The sequence below is a fragment of the Teleopsis dalmanni genome, chromosome 2 (genome assembly GCF_002237135.1).
Source record: "Teleopsis dalmanni isolate 2A chromosome 2, ASM223713v2, whole genome shotgun sequence".
NCBI lineage: Eukaryota > Metazoa > Arthropoda > Insecta > Diptera > Diopsidae > Teleopsis > Teleopsis dalmanni.
In genome coordinates this window covers 127,177,575-127,195,225 of record NC_051847.1, presented here as the reverse complement: position 1 = coordinate 127,195,225, position 17,651 = coordinate 127,177,575, and the positions used below count along the sequence as shown (strand labels likewise).

Genomic DNA, 17,651 nt, shown 5'->3' with positions numbered 1-17,651 from the left:
TAAAATAATAATTTATTTGTTCTTTTTTTTAGCTGATTATGTACAAACTACAAAGGACGAATAATATTGTGCGAAAATGACGGCCTCCTCTATTACCTAAACTTAAGCAAAATCAACACATACCAAAACTGCAACGATTTTTAACACGTAAAGATACTCAACTATAGATAGTTAGTGTCTTTTGATAAGACTCACAAGGCGGCATATATATATATATAGCAAAATAGCGAAACATATTAGATGTAGCGCAAAATAGTTGTATGTGAGATCTGCTAAAATGGTCATAAGAACCCAACATCTTCCTTATAATGTAAACAACAACAAAAACAACAACATGAGCGCAACAGCAACAAATCTAACAAACACCACAACAAAGACCACTACGGGGCTATCCAATTATTTTTTGAAGAAAAAGCGAAAATTATTTTTATTTAAATTTTTCGATACTTTTAATTGTGCTAAAGAAACGGATCGAGTAAAATTGTTAGACGAAACATCACAACAACCAAATATGCCACCAACAGTAGCAACAACAAAACAGACCGCGGTTACTAGGAAACATAGCGATATTAGTGCTGAAAATGAAAGATTGTCGGAAAATTGTACGCAAGTTTGTTTAATATGCCGACAGGAGATGGTGGACAGTTGCATAGAATGTGGCCAAGTTATGAAGTCAAGCAAGTGTGTGAGTTATATTAGTTGTATGAATAGTGTGAGTAGTGTGAGTAGTATCAATGCCAGCCACAGATCCCATAACACCAATACAAATGACATACCTAGTAGAGATGAAGAAATGATGTATATAAATAGAATATCACACCTAAACAACAAATATGCTGAATTTGACAGCACAAAACAATGCGCAACAACAACGCAACTTGATTTACATCACCAGCAGCACCAACAGCAACAACAACCGCAACAACATCATTGCCAGTCGCATCCTCATCATCACTGCCATTGCAACAAAAAGTGTAACAAACTAGCAACAGTGCTATGTAACAGCTGTTGCTATAAAAATAAACGACAATATAGTTCCTGCCCAACAACAACAGCAACAACCACATTGAATTGTTTATGCAAACATTTTTGTAAATGCTCGAACATAGCTAATGCAAATGAAACGGCGAGTAGCATTGCTATTACAACAAATATGAATATAACAAATAAAGAAATGATTCCTTCAACAACGGTTATCAGTATAAAATCATCAACAACGTCAACGTCAACATCACCAACATCGCTATCGCTATCTGCAAGAAATACAACAACGAATGCAATACCGTTAACTATGGATCATCCAATGAATGCAAGTTTGTTTGATGGAACTACTAAACTAACGGAAGGTACAAATATTAAAGGCAACAACAACAATATTAAAACTGGAAACTCCCCGAGAAGTGAGAGAGAGAGTGAGAGAAAACCGTCTCTAGTATATCGTTTCTTATTGATAACACTTCAATATATGCAAATTTACATGCGAACGCATGTCAACTTTTTTTTCAATAAAAGACAACAATGTCCTCCATTGTCAAGACTGATATTTCTTTATAATTCCTATTCTAAAAATAATGATTATAATAATTATAATTGTAATAGTAATAATTATCATTTAAACAATAATGCTAAAAAGGCAAACAATAAAATGGCAATCGCAGCAAATAAACAAATTCTAAAAGCATCACAACATAAACATACACAAAAAGAAAAACAAAAACAACGCCAACAACATCCACAACATAAACATCACTCCTCCGGACACCAAGATCATGACCCGCGGTTTTTGTCTCATCCCTTCAAGCGACAACCATATCTAAGTTGCATCGATCAATTAACTCGATCGCTTATGTATCTGATTTTAATAATGGTTGCGTTGTCCATCATAGTGCCAACGACACAAGCACAAACATCGCATCAATCCTCGACAGCAACTGGAACTGCATTAGCCACTGGTATAGCAGCAGCAGCAGCAGCTGTCGGTTCTACCACATCACAAGTCACACTATCACGTAACGAAACTGGTAAGTATCTAAAGTAATATACATTTTCATATTTATGCTAATTTCTCAGTCTTTAATTTACGAATATTGCATATGATTTCCACACTCCAGGTATTGACATTTTGTATCTGTTGTACTTAACCTTCAAATAGTTACAAGCATTTGAAGCAGATACAACAGGCACAGCAGATACGAAATCTCTGTTTGCTTATAACGTTTGCGTTATTGAAAAAAGATATAATTTTGCAAAATAAATGTTTCCGTATTAGCATATTCATAAGCAAAATGTTTACAATACTATTCGTGTTATATAAACAGTTGTGTTCATAGTCGTTCGTACCTTTGATATTAACATTTGTTAACAGTTGCCTGCCTGGGAAAGAATCGACTATATCGAGTATATCGCAGTAAAAAAATATTGGAAAACAATTTCAGCGCAACGGTCGTCATAAGGCTAAGGCAAATACATATAGTCTGGCATACAAATTATGTTACATCAATAATAATAAATTACCTTTACTCTTTGTATAATGAAGTTAGATATTGCTGACTTTAGATAAAACAAAAATTGCTTTTGAAGTACTTTAAGTACGTTTGGTACCAATTAACTGGACAACAACACACCTCTTTCAAAGCCTCAAAGCCAGCAATAAAAATTTGCAACTGCCATGAATTATTTTCACTGTAAGGTTAGTTAAGAAAATGATAATGTCTGCTGTATTTTTGAATTTTTATTAAATCATTAGAAATTTTATAATGTATGTAGTAGTAATACGAGGTTCTAAAGATGGGAAATGTTCTAACATAAATTCAATAAATATCTTACATTTTCGGTACTTTCCCTTTTAAAAAGAAAAGTAAATGTTTTACAGGAAGTAATTTTCTATTTTAGTGGAAATTTAAACAAATAATAATATACATTCTAACTGGAATATGCTTTATATATGTGTTAACAAAATCATGCGATTGTGTCAGTCTATTATTTTTATCAAATCCTTGAAAATGTTTTTAGAAGAAACAAAAGCCCTTCCATCTGATAAAAAGGCTTTATCAGATGGAAGATTTAAATATAATGAAAGCTATAACTGGAAACCTAACTGAAATAAAGCTATTTTGAATGAGGGGTTTTTAATTATTATGTTATAATCTGTTACTGTTGTCACGAAGTTGAATAAAAGGTGTCTTAGGTTATCTTAAGGATTTGCTATTAATTCAACGCGATCTACACAGGATATAGTTTTGGCATTTACATTTTGCTTATTATATGTTTTGATATCTCTTCATATCTTTACATTGTCTAGGCATTGCAACGTTGATTAGTACTGGTTCTTCAAAATCAACTTAATGCTCTTTCACTCACTTACAGCATTTCATTAATAGAAGGAATAAAAAATATGCCGACGTGAACTTTTGTATCGGTATTGAAGTCGTCTTCGGAAGTCTTCGGAACTCCTGCAGAACACATACTTGCAGATATGTTGAGATCTATATTTTCCATATACCATTTACAAAATTTGGGCTGAATTCTTATTGCTCTTCTTGAATATCAAGTTGTAAAGTGAGTTTTTGGAATAGGTTTTTGAATTAATTTGACAAGTTTATTGACTTTTCAAACAGTTTGTCACTTCTATATTTCTCACTTCAATGAGACTTTTATAAGTCTTATTGCATCCTTTGTTACTGATATGTGATACGTGTTCTATTCCGTATTCCGTCAACTTCATATACTTTCACTATCTTTAATTTGGTTCAGTATTTTTATTCATATTGTAGACATGTAGATCTTAGAGGCATGTTATGCACACAGTCATATAGAAGAATGCTTACGGCAATTTTGCGCTGTCTTCAGTCACGACCAGAAGGCATGTTATAGAGAGAATCATATCAGAATGGCATATTTCTTATTTTCACTCTAATTTGATGTTTTTTGTTTGTATGTAAATTTAGAAGCTATCTTTGTTTGAATATGTTTAAATATCCATACCAAAATACACATATTTACTTCTGATGGTTCATGACACATTTAAGTAAAAGATTAAGATTGAAATTAATCTTTACAACAGTTTTTACACAATTTATTGCATTTAGTGAATTAAAATTTTACTCATGATTTGATACTATTGAAAAGGTTATTAAACCCATACATTTCAGAATATTTTTATTCCATTATTTTTTGAAATTTTTTTTTTACATTTATACAGACGAACATTTTATTCTTCATACCAGAACGGAATAAAAATAAAAACTATAATTTTTAAAATCAAAATAAATGTAAATAAATTATTTCTTATAATGTTTCTTTGCTTTTCTACACACGAACACAACCAAGGAGACTACTTTTATAGGAATTTTTAATCTGCAAAATTCATCAAGTGCTGTAAGCATCCCAAATTAAATCACTAAAATTTAGTACTAAGCAACACTGTTTTGACCAACGTGATGAGACACACAAAGCCTCATCATTTCTCTTTTTCTCTCCATATCAATTTCTTAATTTACATTGAAACCAACAACAGTTTGAAATTTGACGTGACCATGACTGTCTGTATAACATCATATTCTTTTATTACTACATATTATATTATTTAATAGCATATCTCACTATAAAAATATAGTATTCTGCAGTTCCTTAATCTCATATATTGGATTTGGAAATGAATAGTCACGATTATTATTTTAATTTAATATATGTAAAATAATTTTAATTAAATTAATTTGAAACAAATTAAAAATATTTCTAATCTGATTTCTGACTTATACCTTTCTAAAATGCAAAAATATGAACTGTGGCTAATCGTAGCGCGGTTCTTTTTCTCTCGAGTATTGTATTGTGATTTTTGATCTGCACATTTCACATATGAGATCCCTATTTCTATCTAAGAGAAACGTCAAATAAATCTATTTAAATATTTTTTAAATTAAGTTATAAAAAAGAAATAACATTTCAACAACGAGTTTTGTCAGTATCTTTGTATCTTAAGTTGAATACCCAAGGAATACCCAATAATTACAAACATCAAAACAATATCGAAATAAAAGCTTGACTTCAGAGTTGAACCAATTTTGTATCTTTTAGAGTTGTTTTTTTTTTTATTTGTATAATTAACTGTTATGCTTATGTACTTCTAACCACACTCTTCGTGTCTCACACCAGTCATCATTCGCAATGTGATTACATAAATTTGTATCTGTCGTGCTGTTTTTGAGAACACCAATAAATTGTCTACATTGGAAATAAGTAAATTTATAAAAATTATTGACAAATATTGACAGCTGATAGAATTAATAATATAAAAAAGAATGCTACTCGCTGCTCGCTGCTTGCCGCTGTCGTATTTGATTAGACAAAGCAGAAAGCAGCGTTCTGCTCTTGTTGTTGCTGTTAATATTGTAATACGCGGCATTTGTGGCCCAATCAAACAAACAGCAGGCGGTCCACATAAATTATTAATTCACCCATACGTATACGTAACACAATGCTTATGCTACGCTTAACCTCCTAATACACTCACACAAATGAGGGCATGTAAGTGCTTGTTTATGCTAGGCTACGAACTACGGTGGGTTAGTGAGTGTCTGTGCTGTACATACAAAAGCAATGATTAATTTTTACTTAAGCAAAATGGTGTAATGCAAAAAAAACCAAAAACAAAAACAGAAAAACTAAAAAATTATAACAAAACAACAGAAAGCAAATGGTTGCCTGCCTACATGGCTTACAATACACAACAACAATTAATCGTATTAGTAAATATTAGCAGAGGCTAAACAACAACAACAATAACAACAACATGCCTATACCCTGTTATCAATTATATATAATATAATTAAAAAATTGTGTTTTTCATTAGCAAAAATAATTTAACCAATCAAAATACTATCACATATCAGTAAATATATAATTTTTTTTTTAAATTTATAGTTTTAGCTTCCATCTTTTTTTGCTGCTTGTATGTCCAACACGTCTATAGAAAATTATAATAAATAAATCTAATATAGTTGCTTAATGTTTGTAAAGTAAAATTACGTGTTTTAAATAAATTGCCGTTTAATTTAAAATCAAAATAAAATTAATAACACAACATATGAAGCTACGTTTCATTAAAAAAAAAAGTAGATCCAAATAAAAACAACAATAACATTAAAGAAATGAACCGACATTTGACTTTGGGGAGGTGGAGATACGCACTCGTATAGGTGTTAAGATTTATGAGCTTCACTACCTTCAAATAAATCTTATAAATTATTTTGAGGCGTAAATTATGCTCTTAAATTATGTGCATAACAAAATAATTAAATAAAAATTTATGTATGTTATGTGTGATATTTTTCTAAAAAAAAAAAAGAAAACTGAAAAACACATTTTTTAATATATAAAATTTTTAATGAAAGGAATAAAATGTTAGGATTCAATAAATATAATTCCGATTATTTTAATTCAAACACGATATATATAAATTTAAAGAAGTGATCTGACATTTAAGATTTAGTAGCGTTGATTCATTACATTTATAATTTTTAAAATTTTTTTTTTGAAATTTATGTAGGAAATAATCTTATTTATATAAAATCAATCCAGAATTATATGGACTAGTCAAACATATTACTATATTATATATAGTAATATTATTACAATATTACATATAGTAATATTACATAGTAATATTATAATATAAATTATAGATAATTATAAATTTTTATATTGTGCTATAGAAGGATCTGAAATTCTTTGAAAAAAATTTCTGTTCAAACCTTTTTTAAATTGACAACAACAAATCATTATATAATAAATGAGAAATAATTTGTTTAACTAATCAAATATAATTATTTACAATCTTCTCTTTGGTACATGCTATCTTTATTGAAATTGCTAAAATCTTTCTTGAAAAGAATAAATTTTATAGTAGCACAAGGCACCATTTTGCATTGTCTACCGTACTATATAATAAAAACAGACCATCTGAGTCTCAGTGTGTAGTACTCCCCACTTTCTTAAACGCAATAAGAATGGAATTATGATTACGAATATTAAGTTCTAAGCAAAAAGCAATCGATTTCCGACAAGCAAGATCACTGTATAACTGTATCACTGTATGTAAAGAGACTCAATTGTTATAATAAAAAGAGAAGATGATAAAATACCAAACATTATGTTATGTGGTTGATATAACATATATTAAAGTTATCAGATGATGATATTGCAATATATTGTAGTTTTAAAATACTTTTACAATTTTTTATATTATAATAGTATTATTTAAATACAATTTGTTTTGTTAGTAATATTTGCAACATAATTTTTTATTTTTTTTTTTGTTTACTAATACAGTAAAGCTCCAACAGTAGTACTACTTGGTTTTTCGGGTAGTTCGAATTTGCGAAAAGTTCTAATTTCTGGACTCTTTTATCTCTATAAAAATTGATAAAAAAATAATAAAAACTCTGCATAAAAACTTTATTTTACAGTTGAAATCAATTCTAATTAAGCATTATTGTACATTGGTATATATTTTTACAATGTTTTCGTTACTGAGATTTAAATATTGGTCATTGATCAGTAGGAAACGAGTCATTCTTTTTGCACCAATTAATTACGATATTGATGCTTTCGATCGCTTCAGAATAATACACATTTGGTGTGGATTGGAACGTCATCTTCACTGTTATTTAACGTATTATCAGTATTGAACTCATATTCAGATCCGTCTTGATTTGCCTTTTTGAATGCGTTTCATCAAAGAATTCTTATTTTTTTTTTGTTGAAACAAAAAACGAACAATAACATTTATCAACTTACTAATTTATACAAAATTTAAAATAAAAAAGAATTCGCTTAAAAATTAGAACCAAAAATTTTTATTTTAGAACTTTTACTGCATATAATGTATTGAAATTTTTTGGTTCTAATTTCTGGACAATTCAAATTTGTAAGAGTTCTAATTTGTGATTCTCTACTATATTTAAACACCTAATTCTTTAAACTGCAAAGACTATTGTTCATTACCCCTTTTCAAAAAAATGAGTCAAAATATTTATTTATAAACATATTAGAAACAAACAAATTTATTTTAAGTAATAAATAGATTAAGAAAATTATTTGTGAACGAAATTTCTTGCAATAATAATAATTGGTGACAACAAAATATATTTTTTAATAATAATTTAAAAAGTTGTGCAATATTTAAACTATTGACAATATATATTAAGTTATTATAACAAAATTGAACATATTAACATTTTCAAAAAAACCTTATAATTTATGTCTCCATAATTATTTAAATTTTTTTTTCTGTTTGCCCCTCGCTAAGTATTGCAACAACTGAACGTAAACGTTAGAAGAAATTTTGAACGTTGCAGAAGTCATTGACCAAATAATAGATTTGACATTTGCAAATTTTTCTTATTTAGAACACAGAAATGTCAAAAAAATATATAAAAATATATTAATTTATTTTAAAATAATATTGACAATGAATGCAAAAATAAAAATAAAATATTTTTGCAAACATTTCTCAATGTCGAAATAATTTTAAACATAGTTTTAAATACGAGGAAAAAGGAAAAAATAAAACAATTCACAAAATATTTTGCTATCTTTCTTCGAATTCGCCTTGGATGTGGATGTATATCGTCCGCGTAAGTGTCAAAAGCTGTCATAAATTTTGAGACCGCTAAATTATTTGGATCGTATGCCTTGGGAGGACTGTCAGGTGTGAAATTGTAGACATTTAAACCTTAAATGTGATGGATTTCCGTAAACATACGTATGTTAATAATATTTGCAACATATTATCAAAATGTCTATTAATAAACTCATATATTTTTGCAAATTTTACGCCCACATGGAATAACAAAATAGTTACAATGTTTGCTAAAATTCATTTTAAGCTGTCAAAAACAATGATTAGCTTTGTCTCTTGTCACGCGAACTTCCCTCAAATTTGGCTATCTCTATAAGATATGATAATTATGATTACCTTCAAATATAAATAGGATGTATATGAATAATATGATTAAAAATAGATGTCTTGTAGTATTAAAAAAAAATTTTTAAATGTGAATAAATTGTACATAAAATAATAAAAACTAATGATTGAGTTATTAAGTATGTAATATAATTTTTATGATCTTTGAAAAAAATTGTAATACTCGTAGAATAAACAACTAGCTCTGTCAATAACTATAGAACTACTACGTGTTTATACTAAAGATCTTTTAGGTCTAGCTGGTAATATTACTTATGCTTGTAGTCATTTTATACAGAAGTCATGGTCAAGTCAAATTTGAAATTGTTGTTTTAAATGTAAACTTAAAATTTAGGAATGAGAGCAAGAATTTAAGATTTCAATTTCATTAAGGTGACGAGGCTTTGAGTACCTAGTACACAGACATTGATACTGCAACACTGAATATTGGTGTTGCTCTGTACTAAATCTACTACAATAGTAGTACTAAAATTTTTAAAAGTGTTGCCGAAAGAAAAAAGAATTGCGACCATAAGGAGGAAAAATAATAACCTTTTCTTTTGAAACGGTATTTCAATAATTAATCAAGATTAACTTATACCGTGTCCACTTGTTAAGTTTCCAGCGATCCTAAGGGTCCTTAGGTCAATTGCCAATCGTGTTACCGTATAAGAACTTGAAAAAAGAAAAGCAGTATAAGTAATAAAAAAAGTAAGACTAATCGAAGCAAAAAAGGACAATTGTTTGTCAAAATAGGAAAACCCACCATAAGCTAAAGTTTATAGTTCTTTAAATGCCTGCTGACAAAATATTCGCGTCATAATAACATATTCCTAATCTCATTATATGTCTTAAATAAATAATTTCCTATTTTCTTCTCTGTAAATTACTTATGCCTTCTACTGTGTTTTGTTTTGTACTAGTTTTAAAAATTTTATTTTATTTGTTTTTATGTGAACTTTTAACTTATACATACATATATTTTTAATGAAAAAAAATTTTAAGGATATTTTTTAAATATTCAGCATTTATTTTATTAACTCCCTATTTTATAACATCCATGAAAATGATTTTCTTTACAAAAACTTATTTAAATAAATTGAAGCCATTGCAATACTCCAAACGCATTCCATATTTTAATAAACAGAAAAATATTTGTCTTATTGCTTGCCTATCGCATATCAAATTTCCAAATGGCGCCATTTATTTAAAATTATTTTGTAATATTTTTGCTTTCCTTCCGATTCTTTTTTGTTGTTGTAGCGTTTCATTTTTATTTTGTTGTAGGCTCAAAGCAACAACACACAAATGTGTTACTAAAGTGGCCTTTAGACATCAACGCGCGTTGACAAACACACGAAGTCTTCTCTCTCCATTACACATTAAATTTACCAACAATTTTTTAAACACGCCTCCAGCAAAGAATGCAAAATTTGTTCACTCATCAGTATTAAAGCAATCGCTGAAGTGTCGACAGCGGCTGCTATGCGTAATTTCCTTGCGAAAAATGATGTTTTACATTTAATTTATAATTTTAATTTATATATTTATATTTATTTTTATGATTTCAATTTATATATTTATTTTTATATATATTATATTTTATATAATTTAATTTTTTTTTTTGGTATTTTTTAGTATTTTTTGTATTTTTATTTTATTTTAAATTTTCCGTAGGTGTACAATGCAATTAATATTTAAAACAAAATTTTTATTGTAATTTAATGTTTGGTTATTTTTTTTAGCCCAAGGTTATTAATATTTTAATTCTTCTTAATAAAATGTTTTGGAAATTAAAAATTTTTACCTAGGTAGAAAATACAAATATTTAAAATAATAAATTCATTCATATTTGCAAAGCATCGCATGCTAACGACAAATCATGCGTGCATTTAACGCAATGTTTACCGCTTCCATTTCTCAAAATAAATAAAATTTTGCATGCCGACCAAATCCGACTGTATATGCAAAAACACGAGCATGTTTGAAGAAATATCAAAATTTTTTGATTTTCGTCAACACATTTCTTAAATTTTCAAATGTTACTATTACACAAACAAATTTCGCATTTCACAAAGTAGGAGAAAAGTAGGAGAAAAAAATTCTCATGTGAGAGCGATTTTTTAGTATATTTGTTGTTTTATCTGGGGCGTGTTTAAAAAATTTTTTAAAAATTGTTTGTGTAATGGCAAGCGCGCGTTGACAACGAACGTTGCTGTCTAATGGGCCCTTAACAATCGTTAAGCTACTCTCACCATTTGGGCACGCTACTGCCTTTAACAGAAACCAAAAAAAGACAACAATAACAAGCAAAAACAACAACAAGTAACAACAATAACAACAAAATAAAATTTAACTTTGGTCACTTTGGGGCGCCATTCATGTTTGTCAATTTCTATACATAATTTGCAACAATAGCAGCAATAACAACACCAACAACAACAGTAGCAACAACAACAGAATTATGACGCTTACAATACGTTGAGTCGCGTTGCGTTGCTTTGCAATGTAGGTATTGTATTGTACTGTGGTAATGGCTATGGCTATGGCTATGGCTATGACTGTAGTGCTCTACACATAATCCATTTGTTGTCGTTGCCACAACAAAAGTTTTAACACCCAACAATAAGCACAACAGGAACGCAACGAAAGAGAATTAAAGAGGGGCATATAGCATACAGAAAAGTACAACTCAACTATGTTGACAGTAAAGCCGCCGCTTGTGGCGTTAGCGGTTACCACCGAGATCCATAAAAAGATTTTTGGCACTTTTTGGTGCTTCAGTTTTATTTATGGTTGTTTAGAGTTGCTTTTGTTGTTGCTGTTGCTGTTGCTGTTGTAGCTGCTGTTTATTTTTCATTTTCATATGAAGTTTATTTGATATTTTTTTTATTCAAAAGTTTAGTTTTGACGTATATTAACAACTGTCACACCGTTTGACATAATGACGTGTGTACATTGCACACGAGCTTAACATAATTGTTTGTGTATATTTAGAAAAGCTTAAAAGATAAATGCCGGAAGATAAATAAACTTTAAAATAAATATAACTTATTTTTCAATCATTTTATCACAAATTAATTTTTTTCATTAATGTTTGTGATGTTTGACATCTACTAGATTTACAGGAAACTCCTAAACTGTATACTATCATACTTTGCTTCTTATTTTTATTGTTCTCTCAAAAAAAAATCTTACTAAATAGACACATATCTACTGGGTTATGGTTCCGAAAGAATACGGAAATGAAACAAACTTGCGGTTAAATATCGGTTTAATATATTTTTTACGTATATTGTTTAAACCGTGCCATTATGTATGAAATGCTATATTATTATAATAGCCTCCATAGGACATCTTACAGTGCTAGATCTGTTATGGTACTTTTCGATGATTTGTCGGCACATAACTGGCTCTAGGTCTAACGTGAAAGATGGTAGTTTTCAAAGCATAGAGAGTTTGAAAATTGTCCAAATAAATATGATGTTTGGCGTAACTCCATAAAAAAATTATAGTAGTGTCAAATCATACGATGTTTAGGCCAATTCTCATTACCAAAATGTGAAATTGTACATTCAAACAAATTTTCGGTTTGTAGCACCCTCCTACAGGATGCTAACGATTGTTTAGAATTAATGGTTTGTATCATTTTTTTTTCATTTAAAAAGAAAATATATGTGCGTATAACAACTTCATAATAAATTCGTTTCTAAAAATCATCTTTTAAACCCCCCATTATATTACATGTTCCATATTAAAAAAGTCATACCTTAAACTAAATATTCAATGTTTTAGATTAAAGTACTATTTGACTAATGTCACTTAAATAGTATTGCCAAATCAGTACCACGAAATAGATAACCTTAAATTTCTTATTTAACTTCTTCCTAAAGAAGAAAGAAGAACTTCTACGTAATTGTAAAAATAATAACTTTTTGTTAGATATAAACTTCGTTAATATTTATGTATGTGTCTACTATACAAAAGCTACAAGCTGCTCTCCAAAGACTCTTCAAAGTGCCTTAATCTATATATATGTGTATGTATGTGTCTACTATACAAAAGCTACAAGTTACTCAAAGTCAGGTTCTCCGGAGACTCTTCAAAGTGCCTTGGTACATCCGCACAAACGACATGCTAAGAGACCTTAGAATAGACCCGATCAAAAAATACATAAGGGACACATAAACTGACAGGCTATCCTACTTAGCACTATCTAATTTTAGAGTAATCACTCTCCGCAGGGGGAGGTACGCAGATCTTTGATCAATCACTGAATAATCATGAAGCTTATAAGGAATACATAAATTAGTCAATGAGATGGGTGGGACCCTATAGTACCCCCAACTATCAAAGAGTAAAAGTGCCCAGTTGCGCTGACTCGAAAAAAGGATCGACATACATACATACATACATACATACATAACAACATAAATATTATCTCATCAAATCTCTCGTTTCTTAGAAGTTAGTTGATATTTAATAGATATATTTAACAAATTTGTGTGTTCATTTTCCGTTTTTAACATAATTATTACATCTTCAGAATTTTAATTTTTAAGCATATTATCCATGTATATTGGGATAATATTTTATTTTGAGTGAGTTTAGGGCACAAGGCCTTCATTCTAATCTAACCATATATCTTTGTTTTAACAAAATCCTTGCTTTTTATAATATTTCTGTTAAACTATAAATTTCATAAATTTTTTTATTTGATTATAATTTTAGGTCAATTCCATTTTTAAAAATTTTTGTTCTGTAACAATCTTACAAAGCATCCATATCTTATGTATATATTTCTATTATTACGCTTTAAAAAGCGGTGCTATCAGCGGTGTATGAGGCATATTGATATGACATTTTTACCATATATTTCAAGATAAATAGTATGATGTCCTTTGTCAGTCTAATTTATCGCAAATGTAACTACAACAATATATCTGTTATTGATGACGTTAATAGTACCAACATCTTAAAGATTCCTTAAATTGCATTTCCATTTTTATGTGATCCAGAGAAGTGGAACATATCAAAAATCTTATATAATAGGAATGATAACATATATTCCCTTTAAAAATATTCTTCATCAATAATAAAAAAGTAAAATAAAGTTTGTACTACAATAAAAGTTTGTACTACATTCTACATGAATTTTGTTTTGATTTCTTGAAAGTGTTACTTTCCCCTCTAGATAAATACATAGATCTACGATATTGTTTTGAAAACTTGTTACTGTTGTTGTTTTTGATATTTATGTGACAGTTGAACGCCGTGAAAATGACAAATATAAAATTCGATTGATAAGTGTTTGACAACTGTGTTGTTTTTTATTTGATTTTAATGGACAGTGACATTTGTGCGTGTATATATTGGGCTATTTAAATAAATATAAAAATATATCTCTTTAAGAATCTCTAATGCTTTCTAAGGCTTACTAACAAGCAAAGCACTACTATAATGTTGTGCGTATTCTGTTCGAAAACATTTTCAACAGTTTGTTTATAGTTTGTTCTGCGTTATTATGTTCGATAATAATTTCACAGCCTTTATTTATATAATTTATTTCTTTGTTAATGAACTATTTTTAAAAATTTAAAACCGTACAAAAGATTAACAAAAAAAATTAATTTTATATTATATTAAAGCAGAGTGTGGGATCAACATAAATTTAGCCTAATGATGTGGAACTGGAATGTTAAAGAAGCATTTCGGATTTTTCACATATAAATATTCAAATGGATTTTTTTTTAGAATCTTACCTTAAAATTAAGTTGTTTACATTACGTATATAACATTTTTATAGAATCGTATAAAACACAAAAAATATTTCTATATTATTAATTTTAATTATACAAAAAAAAATTAATAAATTACAATCTCTTAATTTTTATAATTGTTGCAACGAATAATACAGGTATTACAAACTTATACCAGTGCCTTCATGGTCCTGTAAGAGACTATACGGTACAGAGTAAAATTATATCTGTGCAATAATACTTGATTCAGATATCAAAAAAAGTTCATAAAGTTAATTTTTACAATATGTCTACTTCGATCTAAAATAGCATGGCTAAAATGGTATAAAACCATTAACTGCCTCATAAAGACATATCCATTCCATAGTCCTGGTTATGTGAGCGCTTTTTCTGTCAAAAAGTCAAACTATTAACCAAAGCATCAAGTATTTACTTTAAGATTCGCCACTTTGCAACATGAATCGTTCAACAACCGTTGATTCTGCGAGAATTCTAAAAACTTACTACAAAAATGGTGACAATTTTTCACATCAAATATTTTTTTAATGGTAAAGCTCATTATTTCACTTAATGGATATGTTAAGTAAAATGGTCGCATATAGATTAAATACCCACAAGTAATTTTTGAAAGATACAATAGTATTTATTAAAAGTCACCGTATTATATGGTGATAAACCTACACAGTCATTTCAAAATGATTAAGGTGGACAAAAACCATCAGTTCTGTTCGCCACAATTACATGATTACCAATTATTGTTTTTGTGAGAAATTGGAGATAATGGATGTAAAATATATTCATTCGGATTCCAAAGGGCGGTACTACGAGCCTCACAACTCGTTATGTTTAGGCGTTGTGGCGCTTAAATTAATCGAGACGTGTGATCATGCACTTTGATACCACTCGTTTTTTATTTTTTATACTTTATGCAATTTTTAAACTCTTGGTATTTCGAAAATGAACGCCTATCAAATTAGGGCAGAACTCTCCAGTAAAAACCATTTAAACGATGCTCTATATCAGACCTAATAACAAGGTTTAAACGATATATTAAAATAAAAATTTGATGGAAATCTCTTTCTTTTACGTTTAGGTTGTTTCTTTTACGTTTAGTTTGTGAACCATAATATAACCCTGTATAAAAAAAAAGTTTGAAATTATTTTTATTTTCACTGCAATTTATTATCACCATTTAAAATTTTTGAGAAAACGTAATTGGTTCCTAGTCTTAATCAGAATCAATAATTATTACTTAGTCCTTGTCCTGTTTTATTAGCATCATTAGCATTCCTTTTTTTATTCTACAGTGTGACCTCTTATGTTAATGAATTTATAAAAAATAAAAATCACGAGATTATACAAAATAAAGTCCTTTTTAAGTAATACGAAGAAAAGACACCATATAATAAATTGATAAGTTAGAAACGACTATACTTTACGAGCAAGCCAATAATTTATTTTTTTTACAAATATTCGGGGTCTTGAAAATTTTGAATAAAACCTGTGTGAGGCACCTGTCCGTTTTTTTTTTTGCTCTTGCACCTTTAAAAAAAGGGACTTTGTAAAGGAAATGAATACGACAGTATTGCATGTAAACGCGAAATAATAAGTTAAATTATCGCTAACCAGTTATTTTATACCATTATTGTTAAATTTGAAGCTATTAAATTTAATAATGAGCTTCAAACACAGTTTGCATTTAAAGTTTTAACAAACTTTTAATATTTCATCATTTGGCAGCCACTATTTTTGTTTTTCGTGTACATTTTATGATTTTATGAGCAGAACATATGATTTTCAAGCAAGATCAACAATTTATTAGCATTTCTAACAATTTATTAAATTTTTTAAGAATAACAAAACTGTAAGACTTACTGCAGTTGTTCCTGGTCATTAGCATATAGGAATCCACGTAGAGAAACTGCGCATTCCTCATTATCCTCACTGCAGAAATTATGGAAACCTGTAGGAAAAGAAAGCATAAAACACGCCTGCTCTGTGAATACCTGCTTTGGCGTCCAGAAGAAGAAGGTTTTTAGGAAAATACTTCATTGACAGTTTATCAGACTGTTCATCAGTAAAGATGAAATACCTATTAAATTATCTAAACTCGACGGCATGGATTTAGGCTGTACTTTTCTATATTAGGGGTACTTGCGGGAAATATGCTAGCAAAACGGCGAAAAATCGCTAATGAAGATATATGAAAGTTATCTGAGGGCCTGGCACTGCAATCAACCAACTTACCAACAAAATGTTGTTAAAAAGTTAATATTTTGTATATATATTTTATGATAATTTAATCATATCAATTAATATGAGATAATATAGAGATTCTTAATAATAATGCTAGTATTAATGCTAATGCTAGTAATACGATCTGGAGAAAATTAAATAAAATAAAATTAAAAAAAAAACAACAAAAATAAAAAAGCAAGCAAACTATTAAAATCAAAATTAATTTTATTCTCTCTCAAAATTGTTTGAACTGTTCTTAAAGTTAGAAATTATTGAGGCAATACGCGTTAGTGGATCACTAAGTTCGCCACTATAACCAAATCTAAAGTTGGAATGAGAAATAATTGCGAAATAGTTTTTTTCTAGTAGTTATTTCAACTTTTATGTAATAGCACAAATTTATGACCACTTTACATATAAAAATGGAGTTGATGACAGTTAGCTACTTAACTCCTTCCCCTACGTGCGTTTTATTTGGTTGATACTAGGGAAATCTGTCCATGTACATCTCTTTTATTCTTATACTCCTTTATTTTTTTAAAACATTACAAATCGAATATCATCAAAACTATCCTTTATGCTTGAATTCTTCAATGGGTGAAAAAATTGTTGAGATGACTATTTGGTTTGCTGAGTAATTTAGATGCTATAACCTTTATGTACTTAATGTTGATTTCAATAGAAAGATA

At 28.7% G+C, this 17,651-nt stretch overlaps 1 protein-coding gene across 1 annotated transcript in view; it reads left to right on the top strand.

Moving 5' to 3' along the window:
* Nucleotides 1-311: 311 nt before the first annotated feature.
* The window catches only part of LOC119680082 (insulin-like receptor), a gene marked incomplete at its 5' end in the record, with an annotated part of 56,586 nt that continues 39,246 nt past the window's right edge, over nucleotides 312-17,651 (top strand). Inside the window, 1 exon segment of the mRNA XM_038092724.1 lies at nucleotides 312-2,021. Coding sequence (XP_037948652.1) covers nucleotides 335-2,021 — 1,687 coding nt within the window.